Consider the following 12,558-nt stretch of genomic DNA (forward strand, 5'->3'; position numbering starts at 1 on the left):
CCCATCCTCCACACTTAAACCCATCCTCCACACTTAAACCCATCCTCCACACTTAAACCCATCCACCACACTTAAATCCATCACTGTTACCCATCCAGGCCAGTTATATATGTACCGGTACCGTAAACTACCTTGTGTATGCCCACCCCCCCAATGCACCAAAAGTTAGGGGTGGGCGTTTACTAGGTACTATACCCTTTGCAAGAGCGGTTCCTTTGCTAGAATAACGATATTTTGATCACTTGGTATGGAAGAGTTCAAAGGATGCGTTAAATTCTTGCACAAAACTGACGTCCCTCCCTCTCATTCTTTCTCTGTCTTTCACACACACACACACATACACACACACACACACACACACACACACAACACACACAACACAAAACACAAAACACGCGCACACATAATCTTTTTTTAGTTTCTTTTTACTCTAATGATCGAAAATGGGGGGTGGGCATTTGCTAGATACTGTACCCTGTGCGCAGAATTTGACCAAAAGTAGGGGGTGGGCGTTTACTGGATACTGGGCGTATACAAGGTAGTTTACGGTACATGCACTATGAAGCAAATTCCTGCTCCTTGTGCACTGGGCTACTGTTTCTGTAGTCTCAGTGCTGGAATGTTCTTCTCAAGCCCGGTAGCTCAGTTGGTAGAGCACTGGACTTGTGATCGGAAGGTCGCAGGTTCGAATTCGGGCCGGGACGGACACGGGTCAACTTTATGTGCAGACCCAGAGACGGAAGCCATGTCCCACCCCCGTGTCATCACAATGGCACCTAAAAGACCTTGGTCATTCTGCCATAAGTGCAGGTGGTTGAATACACCAAAACACGCAGACACCTGGGTTAAGCGTGACTCCGTTGCTGCTAGCTTTCCACTGGGAGGAAGCGACCCGAATTTCCCAGCGATGGGACAATAAAGTAATGAAAATGAAAAATGAGAAAATACGAATTGATTGTTACTCATTCAAACACCTATCAACTATCAACTTGATCAACATTTCACCTTCAAGTGACCGGCACGGTTGGCCTAGTGGTAAGGCGTCCGCCCCGTGATCAGGAGGTCGTGGGTTCGAACTCCGGCCGGGTCATACCTCAGACTTTAAAATTGGCAATCTAGTGGCTGCTCCGCCTGGCGTCTGGCATTATGGGGTTAGTGCTAGGACTGGTTGGTCTGGTGTCAGAATAATGTGACTGGGTGAGACATGAAGCCTGTGCTGCGACTTCTGTCTTGTGTGTGGCGCACGTTATATGTCAAAGCAGCACCGCCCTGATATGGCCCTTCGTGGTCGGCTGGGCGTTAAGAAAACAAACAAACAAACAAACCTTCAAGTGCTTGCTTTTCTATGAAGTAGAGGAATGGTAGGCCTCAAAACACATCACCCTCACAGTGGTCTCTTTCCTTGACACATTATACGCTTGATAAGCATGAACAACAAAATGTAACATTGTGTAAAGTCAATACAGTGGAACCCCCTTTTACGACCTTTACAAATCTAAGAAAATTAGGTCTTAAAAGAGATTGAGGTCTGATAGATCTTAAAATGGATGTTAATTTACAGGGTCGACTGTAAAGAAGGTTAATTTAAGGTGAAGGTAATTGAACTTGTGCATGCAAAAGTTGCTGGGTTTGCACTAAATGATTTTGTTTCTTCTTCTTTTTAATTTTTATCTTATAACGCTGAGTTCAGATTTAATATCTTATCTTTATGAAAAAACCTTCATGCTTTTTTGGCATTTTTAACATTTGAAGTTTTGCAAACATTTTGTGGCTCAGAATGCTTATTCTTCCAATTTTTCGAATCCTTGCTCGAATCATGATTTTGCTTGCCCGTGGCAGTTTCTTGTTTATTCTGTTTATCCCCTGTAAAAAGTCTGAGCAGATCTGAGATGGAGTGAAAGTTTTATCCCCTGTAAAAAGTCTGAGCAGATTTGAGATGGAGTGAAAGTTTTATCCCCTGTAAAAAGTCTGAGCAGATCTGAGATGGAGTGAAAGTTTTATCCCCTGTAAAAAGTCTGAGCAGATCTGAGATGGAGTGAAAGTTTTATCCCCTGTAAAAAGTCTGAGCAGATCTGAGATGGAGTGAAAGTTTTATCCCCTGTAAAAAGTCTGAGCAGATCTGAGATGGTGAGCAGTACTGTTTTCTCCAGAAGTACTTAGAAAGAAAAAAAATTCCATTTCACACGGCAGAAATTAATATGTAAAGCGCGGAGAGCACAGTTAATTGTGGTTCGCGCTATATAAGCTCACCATAATAATAATGTGCCTTTGTGGCTTTCATGTCCAAGTATGTTCAAAGTAATACTGTACCATCTCTGTTTCAGGAGGTGCAGCACAGCCAGGCCAGCAGAACCTAGCAAGAGATAGTGTCTCTACCAATCAGGTATTTTAATCATGGCATGGTGCACACTTTTAAGGGGATTAATATGCATTTGCAGATGTAGCATTAAGTAAAACGGTTACTTGTGTTTGAATTCAGGCTTTGGTTATTGGTAAGACCTTGTAGTCAGGTGTACATCAACAAGTGGAGTTTTGTGTGTTACCTGGATCTGAAGATGCAAAAACAAAGAGACTGCCAACGTTCCAAAATTCAGAATAAAAAAACAAGAAAGGTAGGTTGTTGGAATGTTTGCTATTGACAAAACTATACATATTGTAATTCAATCAAGTTGGCGTTTTAATGAAACAGATCCTGTGATTGGTCAGAATGCCCCAACTCATTAAAAATTACCGGTCATTAATTGTCGATAACCACTCGCTAAAAAACCCATTAACCACCTGCTGGCGAGGCGCATTGATACAACCTCAACTAGTCTCGGTTAGCTTTGAGGGTCATTTTACAAGTAGGAAATATGAAGGCCAACGAAATACCGAGACCATATCCCGCAGTGGGGCACTGCGGTTATGAAATTAAAGGCCCCTCCTGTTTTTGGAACCGCAGGAGCTTTCTAGTTTGCTGTTAGGTAGATTTTTGGTTCCTCTTTCCTGTCATGCTCTCTTTTTCTTCATGAATTCTTTTCTTTTTTCTGCCTTCTTGCTCATTCACCTGTATTTTTTCCAAAAATCTCTTCTCTTGCCGCTTGTCTCGCGATTCATGTATAGTTTAATCTGTTAGTGTTCTGATGTAAGTCCAGCAGTAGATAGGTTAAGCCTATTTTAACATACTGGAAACTGGTAATCTTCCAGTAGGTATTAATTTAGTTTTACTAAAGCCTGCTGGGACACAAGTAATGGGTTAGTGCATTTGTAAACAGGAATCGCTTGACAAGTGGCCCCCTTCATCCCCCCCTTCCTCGTCCTGATATGGCTCTGCGTAGTCGGCTGGACGTTAAGCAACAAATAAACAAACAAACAAACCGAGACCATAAGGTATGCGAAGTGATGACGTCGAATACGTGACGTAAGTTGATGCATGAATTCTTCCAGACTACGTCAGTCAAGTCAGTCAATTCCAAAGATCGCTTTTGTGATGAACAGAATTTGTTTTAGAGTTTGCTGTCCAGAAACCCGTCAAAAAAGAAGGGAAAATGTATGTGAAAGAAAACAACACAGGAGCAGAGTGATAAAATAGGAATACAGAGACATATTTCTTGGGACTTGACCCTTGCAGGTAGGTGGACTGAAAGTAGTGTGTGAACAGAACAGAACCAATTCTGTCTGTTTACCATCGCATGAAAGCAGGAAAGAGATCGTCGTCAGATTTAATTACAATAACATTAACATGCTTCCATTTGAAACTTCTCGGTCTTCATCGTGGATTGACGCCCTCCCAAAGTCTAATTGAAGCCCTCCGTGGCTTTGCTCCGTCGGGCTTTAATTACCTTTGGTCGGGCGTAAATCCACGATGACGACCTCGAAGTTTCAAATGGAAGCATGTTAATTAATGTGTAATTATTTTGTCAATAACAAACGTTCCAACAACCTACCTTTCTTGTTTTTTGATGGTGATACCTATAGTTATCCTGTAGTAAAGTTAAGGATTGAAAGTGTGTGGGTGTGTGTGTGGGTGTGTGTGTTACTGTGTGTGTGTGTGTGTGTGTGTGTGTGTGTGTGTGTGTGTGTGTGTGTGTGTGAAAGAGGAGAAAGTTCATGTGACAGATACTACCAAAGACAATTCTGAGTTGATGTGTGTGTGCATGTGTGTTTTTTCTTTTCATTGTCTGTGTGTTAAGTTTAAATGCATGGTACCTGTGTTTAGCAGGCAAACAATGATTCTGCCGCACCAGCGAACGGCTCTAACCAGCAAGGATCAGACGTTGTGGACATACCGGATGTACCCGTTGTCAGACGAGCTCGTGAAACTGGTTACACTGATCAACAGATTTCTGAAGGTATCCAGAAACTTCGCCTGATAGGTAAGAGATGGACCCAGACTAGGTGATGTATTGCCTGTTAAAGATTGCTATGTGTAGTGGGTGTGTTTGGTGTTTTTTTGTATGGAACTGCATGTTTCAATTTGTTTCTTTGTATTTTTTATTTTGTTTATTCAGTTCAGGAGTTGTGAGAAAAAGACTGATTGAATCTCTAAAGTTTGTGAACCCTTGCTTGAAATTTGTTAGGGCCATTTATGACTGCTGGGGATTAAAAGGGGGTGGGGTGGGGTGGGGGATAGGTTATTTATGCAGATATTATGATTCATTTTGAAGTTAAAGGGAATACTATTGGTCTGATCGTATGGGGGGAGTTTCTAGTGAATTTGAAGAGTCCCGGGGAATCCATTGTACCAAAAAATCTAGATGCACACGGCACGATTTGCTTCAAAACTCACCATGTATTATGTATGGTAACTTATTAAATCAAAGTGAGGGACTGGGCTTCAATGCACTGCTTATCTGCGGTGCTAGAGACAAAAGGTAGTCCTGGCGGCTAGACAGGTTGCGTCCGCTATGACACGGCGCCCTAGTAACCAGCGTCACATACACAAACAAATGGAGAAACCCATTCAAAGTGACACAACCCAACTCGAACTAAGAGTGGTCTTTGACTATTTTGCGACATTTTATTTAGCTTTTAAACCACTTGCTTTTGCAAAGTGAAGGCAGTGCTCCCGCACTGTCGAATTATTTGCAACACAGAATCTTATGGTATAACTTAGGAGGAGACATAAGGGACTTTTTCTATTGGATATTAGATCTTTAACAAATGCTTGCTGTATATTTTCAATGTCTTTGTGTGAGTGGTTGTCATTTGAAATAAATGTAGTTCTTTGTGTGAGTGGTTGTTATTTGAAATAAATGCAGTTTTCCTTGTGATGTTCATGATGTGTTGTTGTTTTTGTTATTGCTTTTGTTTTGTGGAGTTCAGCAACCTTCTTGTTTGATGTTAAGTTGAAAATATGAAGTTGGAACCTGCCTGAGCTCAGCTGTTCTTCAAAAAAACCAAGACTGACGAGGTGGAAACACCGGAATGTCATCTTCTCTCTTCTGTCTGGGACTGTCTCTCCTGTGCTGTCTCCTTGCCCTGCCAATGGAGCAATTTAATTTATTATGGAATCATTTTATATTAGAATCTGATTCTCTCTGCCTCGTACAGTCCATGGCACTGCGTAACCTCCCGATGTGGGCCTCTGGTGGCAGCAAGCAGTTCCTGCAAATTCTACAATAATTCTACAATGAATTTGGAGTCCGACTGGAAATGTGGTAATATGTTGGTACTTCAGTCTACTCAACATGCGCTTCTCCTCATGTACGATTTGTTATGCAGCAACCTCAGAGAATCCCAGGATACCCTTGTTTGCATTTGTCCCAACAACAGAATTTGGATACCCTTGTTTGCATTTCTGGCAATGGAACTTTCCAAAGCAGGAACTTGCAAGGAACGGAATCTGATTTTTGCCTGTATCAAGACCATCCCTGATGTGACCTCAAGTTGAAGGAGTATTGCAAACCTTAGTGCCTGCGGCTTGAAGTTGAAAGAGTTTATGCCTTTCTTTGCATTAATTTAGTTCTTACAACAACAGAATTTGGATACCCTTGTTTGTATTTCTTGCAATGGAATGTTCAGAGCAGGAAATAGTGCAAGCAATGGAATCTGGATTGTGCAAGTGTCAAGACCTTATCACAGGTGTGACTCCAGGTTGAAGGAATATTTCAAACCCGAGCAGTGCCTGCGGCTTGAAAGAATTTGGATGGCCTTTCTTTGCATTTCTCCCGACGGTTGCCTGAACAGAGATTTGCAAGGAAAGAATCCCAATTGTATTTGCTCGAGATCCACCACCGAAGCTGTTTCAAGCCAAATGACCTCTCTGCTGCCCTTGGATTTGGAAACGATTTCATCACTGCCTGAGTGTGTTGAGAAACATCTGGATGGCTGGGCGATAAATCTACTCCAAAGCATTGATGTTGAGTTGTGTGTGTGTCACTAAGTGTGTTCATGTGTGTCACTGCTTGTTGAGGTGTCGAGGACGACCCCTCTTCTTCAATGGGGTGAGAGCGGTGAACATGTGTCGTTGTTTGCCGTTCTCATGAGATCAGTTACTTTTGTTTAGTTTTTCCCTCCTGATTTGTGCATTTTCACAACAGGCTTTTCTGTTTCATCTGTCATACATGGTGTCAATTGGGAAAAAAACGAAACAAAGCAGAAGTAACTGATCTCGTGAGAACGGCAGTGCACTCGAGAAGGTTTGGAAAAAAACATGACAGTGTCCCTTTCAACCCGTAAGGGGCCCCACAACATGTGGCAGACTGACCAATCCACCAAAGCGATTCGTTCCCAAGTCCGGCCTTCTTCGAAGATTGCTTGACCAAACCTTTTCAGTGCCTCAGTGAAACAGACGAATCCATGTGCTAAAGCGGGCAAAGTGTAGCAGATGACAGGCGGATGGACTGAGTTATCATGACTCACAGCCATATAGTTTGACCGTTTCTGGAATCTACAAATACATATAGTTTGTGTTAGAAGGTGTAATCAAACACCATACAGAATAAAGTTATTCGACATTGATACTCTTTGTCATAACAAGAAGACTACCCCCCACCCCCCTTTCAAGTATTCTTCCGTTCGCTTTTTTTTTTATCGTCTGCCGAGGCGAGGTCGGCCGCTAGCGCCGCGTGACCCCAGAAATTGCATACACTGCTCCGACACACACTACATCAGTCACAGGAGGTTGCGTTGATCGGTAGAAGTATCCTATTTCTAGGTGCATGTTTCACAATCTTCTGTTTCACCTGAAGTCAGTGGTACTGGCAACAGTAGAAAGTGTAAACAACACAGCAAACGAAGACATTAGTCAGGAACATTCTCACTTTTCTCTGCAGCCGATACGCAAAGTACATCGAATGAAGTCGAAAGCAGCCAATCTCTCTCTTGAAATAGTGATATTCCAAATGAACCATGCATTATTTTTGATTTGGATCAAGTAGCAAATAGTTGTGAAGTTAAAACAAACGAAGAGGAGTACAGCTTCCTCACTTTCCCTCTGCATAACTATAACTATGAAGTTGCTATCAGACAAAGGCCATCTTTCCATTGCCACTCCTATCACAGATTTTTGTTTGAAAAACAGTGTTACTCATGGAAAAGCAAATTGTGACCCTCCACCACGGAATGAGTCGCATGTCACCTTTGCATGATTTTCATATTTTTACATTTTCCTAAAGAGTTTTTGAGTCACTTGAGAAAAAGTGACTCTATGTAATCGGTCAGTGTTAGTCTGTCCGGCCGGCCGTCTGGCCGTCCAGCCGGCCGTCTGGCCGGCCGGCCGGCCGGCCGTAGACACCACCTTAACGTTGGACTTTTCTCGGAAACTATCAAAGCGATCCGGCTCATATTTTGTTTAGTCGTGACCTCCAATGACCTCTACACTTTAACGATGGTTTCGTTGACCTTTGACCTTTTTCAAGGTCACAGGTCAGCGTCAAAGGAAAAATTAGACATTTTATATCTTTGACAAAGTTCATCGGATGTGATTGAAACTTTGTAGGATTATTCTTTACATCAAAGTATTTACATCTGTAGCCTTTTACGAACGTTATCAGAAAAACAAGGGAGATAACTAGCCTTTTCTGTTCGGCAACACACAACTTAACGTTGGGCTTTTCTCGGAAACTATAAAAGTGACCGGGCTCAAATTTTATGTGAACGTGACGCCCAGTGACCTCTACACTTTGACGTCTGCTTTGGTGACCTTTGACCTTTTTCAAGGTCACAGGTATGTCTTGAAGGAAAAAAATTGAAATATCATATCTCTGAAACTATTCATCGGATTTGATTCAAACTTTATAGGATTATTCTTTACATCAAATTATTTACATCTGTATTGTGTTGTGAATAGCAATTTCTTCCTGTCCATCTGATGCCTCATATAATATTCAGAACTGCGAAAGTGACTCGATCGAGCGTTTGCTCTTCTTGTTTTATGCTCTATCCAGTGGTGAAAACCGTTTTAAAAAAGAGCGAAAACTGTTTGAGTTATAAGCCTGTGACTAAGGTGACCATCACACTGTTACCAGACACTCCCCAGACTTATATTAAGCCTAGCGCAGAACCGCGCGAGGTGACGTGCGACTCATTTCGTGGTGGAGGGTCACATATAGTATGGATACATTCAGGCAAAGTTTGGGACTTGACAAAAATGCTGTCTCGTGCCTAACACGTCATTCACACCTGTCAAAAGGGGCAATGCATGAACGTTTTCATAGAAATAACACTTGATCCTATTCCAGAGGTTCTCAAATGTCTCACATTTTTTGAAAAAAAGTTAATTCAAGTTGCAAACTTCAGATTTTCCTGACTGCCAAGTGGTCAGTTTTGTGAGCGTGGCAGTGTTTTGCATTTACCTGTGAATGTGCCGGATATTCTTAACCAACTTCCTCTCAATCAATCAATCAATCAATCAATGAGTCTTATATCGCGCATATTCCGTGGGTACAGTTCTAGGCGCTCTGCAGTGATGCCGTGTGAGATGAAATTTTATACGGCCAGTAGATTGCAGCCATTTCGGCGCATATTTACCTTTCACGGCCTATTATTCCAAGTCACACAGGTATAGGTAGACAATTATTAACTGTGCCTAAGCAATTTTGCCAGGAAAGACCCTTTTGTCAATCGTGGGATCTTTAACGTGCACACCCAATGTAGTGTACACGGGGGGAGGTTCGGACACCGAAGAGAGTCTGCACACAAAGTTGACTCTGTGAAATAAATTTCCGCCGAACCTGGGATCGAACTCACGCTGACAGCGGCCAACTGAATACAAATCCAGCGCACAACCAACTGAGCTATATCCCCGCCCTCTGCATCAAACTGAAACCGAACACGTATCTATCTGTTATGAAAATGGACATACTAGAGTTATTTCCAAACATGAAGTTTCACCTGATAACGATGGCTATCTTGCTTTGCATTTGATTGAACAAACCAAGTTTTGTATTGAAAGGGCATGTAACAATTCTGGGATATCTATGTAATTTCCAGGCTGTCAGATTTAACTGTGACCATCTCTCTCTCTCTCTCTCTCTCTCTCTCTCTCTCTCTCTCTCTCTCTCTCTCTCTCTCTCTCTCTCTCTCTCTCTCTCTCTCTCTCCTGAAATCACTCATCCAGTCAGACGCTTTATGATTTTGAACAGAACTGTAAAAACGTACCTTGATATTCTTACAACACATTGTTCTATTATCAACAGGAATGGAGAGAGCGATGGAAGTGATGCTGGTGGAAGTTCTGACCAACCTTTTCCGAGACAACCCACCTCAGCGTCGACGACAGGGCGAGAGTGGGGACGCTCAGAACAGCAGTCCTCAAGGAGGCAACGGTTCTGATGCGGCCGCTCCTGCTCACGACGCTGACATACAGCGAGATGCGGCAGAGCCTGGGGAGGAAGTGGCAGGTGAGAGAAGAGGCAGGATAGAGCATGTTCAGTGTTGCCTTTGTCAAAGCCACAGAAACTGATGATTTATCCCTTATTTTGCCTCCTGCACAGAATGACGCCATAGCTCCTATGCAGTTTCCGTGACATGGGAAGTAACTCTGTCAATACCAAACTATAACAAGTCAACCACAGTGAATTTAACAAAATTATGAACGCTCTAACCTCTCAGGAAGCGGGTAGGAACGGTAACAGATGTGTTTCATATAATATAGCATGGTGTATTCCAGGTGTTTCCAGGTATTCCTGGATCTGCATTTGGCAGGCAATATTGGGCTCTCTTGGTTCACATCTACATTGAGAGCGTCACCTGATTAAAAACTTTCCTGGTGCATATAATTCTTTACTTAGATGTTTCAGAAACATTTAAGATGTGTACTTTTGCAAAGAACTGTATGATTCTGTGATCTGCCTGCATAATAAGGCCTTCTGTCAAAAGATATTTGAGCAAGGGTGGGAGTGATGTTTTACCATTGCCAGAGCAGTTTTTAAATCTAGCGCTGCTGAAACAAAGACGCCTGATATACACCGGTGTGTGTCTGTCTGTCTGTCTGTGCTTGTGTCGCTCTGTGTGTGAAAAAGCCTTCCATTTAACCTTTTTCTTTTTCGTCTGCGTTCGTGGGCTGAAACTCCCGCGTACACTCGTGTTTTTGCATGAGTGGAATTTTATGTGTGTGACCGTTTTTACCCCGCCATTAAGGCAGCCATACGCCGCTTTTGGAGATAGTATGCTGGGTATTTTCGTGTTTCTATAACCCACCGAACTCTGACATGGATTACAGGATCTTTTCCGTGCGCACTTGGTCTTGTGCTTGCATGTACACACAAAGGGGGATAAGCCCCTAGCAGCTTTGCACATAAGTTGACCTGGGAGATCGGAAAAATCTCCACACTTAACCCACCAGGCGGATTCGAACCCTCAACCTTCCGATTAAGAGGCCGACATCTTACCACCCCTCCACAGCGCCCGTCTCTTCCATTTAACCGATGTTGGATACTTGTCTTCCTCTGTTTGTCTTGATATTTTTTCTGTTTTTCTTCTGGTCATTTCTTCTTTCTGTTGGCCAATGAAGACTCCATTCAAAACCAGTCCCATTGTTTCATTCTTTGTTTTCACATTGTGTTGGTGACTGGTGAGTACAGTACGTTTTCAATGATATTTACTGCATCGTGTTGGTGACTGGTGAGTACAGTACGTTTTCAATGATATTTACTGCATCGTGTTGGTGACTGGTGAGTACAGTACGTTTTCAATGATATTTACTGCAACGTGTTGGTGACTGGTGAGTACAGTACGTGTTCAATGATATTTACTGCAACGTGTTGGTGACTGGTGAGTACAGTACGTGTTCAATGATATTTACTGCAACGTGTTGGTGACTGGTGAGTACAGTACGTGTTCAATGATATTTACTGCATCGTGTTGGTGACTGGTGAGTACAGTACGTGTTCAATGATATTTACTGCAACGTGTTGGTGACTGGTGAGTACAGTACGTGTTCAGTGATATTTACTGCATCATGTTGGTGACTGGTGAGTACAGTACGTGTTCAATGATATTTACTGCAACGTGTTGGTGACTGGTGAGTACAGTACGTGTTCAATGATATTTACTGCATCGTGTTGGTGACTGGTGAGTACAGTACGTGTTCAATGATATTTACTGCAACGTGTTGGTGACTGGTGAGTACAGTACGTGTTCAATGATATTTACTGCAACGTGTTGGTGACTGGTGAGTACAGTACGTGTTCAGTGATATTTACTGCAACGTCCTGCTGTGCAAGCATCACGACAGCAGATTGAAACGCTTGACACTGGAGAGTTGTGTCGCAATACAATGTTAATTTTCTGATTTAATTTATTATTCGTTTTATGGATCATATCATCATATTGGAGTGCACCTTTGGATGCATTTTAATTATTTAAAGCAAAGTTGTATATATCTTATGAATTTAAAAGTGCATAACAACAGTTCCTTGAGAGACAAAGTCTCAGAACATATAAAGTAGCAGTTTTAGTTAATTCATCAAAGCTTGGTCTGTTTACATCGTGTGAGATTTTTCTTTTCTTCCAGACAGTGCACCAGGCCTACAGAATGCTGACAATCCACTTGGAGATCGACAGAACGTGCTGCAGCAGGAGAACGCCAGACTGCGTAACATGCGTACCTGTCAGCGTTGCCACGAGCAACCTGTGGGGGTCATCTTCCTGCCGTGTGGCCACATCATTGCATGCACGACCTGTGCGCCAAACATCAGACGGTGCCTTCGATGTGACACGGTCATCAGAGCCACTGCAAATGTCTATTTCAGTTAGACCGGTGTTGGAAATCCGAGTTCTCTGGATGGCTTCCTGCGTTCTTTGAGAGAGTATTAGACCTGTGCTTGCTGTTGCATCCGTCTTTTCTCTCTCCCCCCCCCCCCCTCCCTGCCCCCTCTCTCTCCTCTCCTGCCTCCCCCTCTTTCTCTCTCTCTCTCTCTCTCTCTCTCTCTCTCTCTCTCTCTCTCTCTCTCTCTCTCTCTCTCTCTCTCTCTCTCTCTCTCTCTCTCTCTCTCTCTCTCTCTCTCGCAATTGAACATGCAGGAGAAAGAGAAAGTACACCCATTCTCCCTCAATTTTTATCTTTTTCATTATACCCCGAGTCACCCTGACTGCTTTCCTGGCAATCTGCACAGATCTGTTGGGAAAGTTGTC

The 12,558-nt window shown here is 42.8% G+C and overlaps 1 protein-coding gene across 4 annotated transcripts in view; it reads left to right on the plus strand.

Moving 5' to 3' along the window:
* The window catches only part of LOC138963163 (baculoviral IAP repeat-containing protein 3-like), an 81,933-nt gene extending 69,651 nt beyond the window's left edge, over window positions 1-12,282 (plus strand). For 2 of the 4 annotated variants that reach the window (XM_070335195.1, XM_070335197.1), the window contains exons 6-9: window positions 2,325-2,383; window positions 4,199-4,355; window positions 9,621-9,824; window positions 11,939-12,282. In XM_070335195.1, the coding sequence (XP_070191296.1) occupies window positions 2,325-2,383; window positions 4,199-4,355; window positions 9,621-9,824; window positions 11,939-12,180 (662 nt within the window). In that variant the 3' untranslated portion in view covers window positions 12,181-12,282. The remainder of the gene's footprint in view (window positions 1-2,324; window positions 2,384-4,198; window positions 4,356-9,620; window positions 9,825-11,938) is intronic. The other 2 variants (XM_070335196.1, XM_070335198.1) reach the window with 1 other exon arrangement.
* Window positions 12,283-12,558: the final 276 nt, after the last annotated feature.

Source organism: Littorina saxatilis, linkage group LG3 (assembly GCF_037325665.1).
Source record: "Littorina saxatilis isolate snail1 linkage group LG3, US_GU_Lsax_2.0, whole genome shotgun sequence".
Taxonomy (NCBI): Eukaryota; Metazoa; Mollusca; class Gastropoda; order Littorinimorpha; family Littorinidae; genus Littorina; species Littorina saxatilis.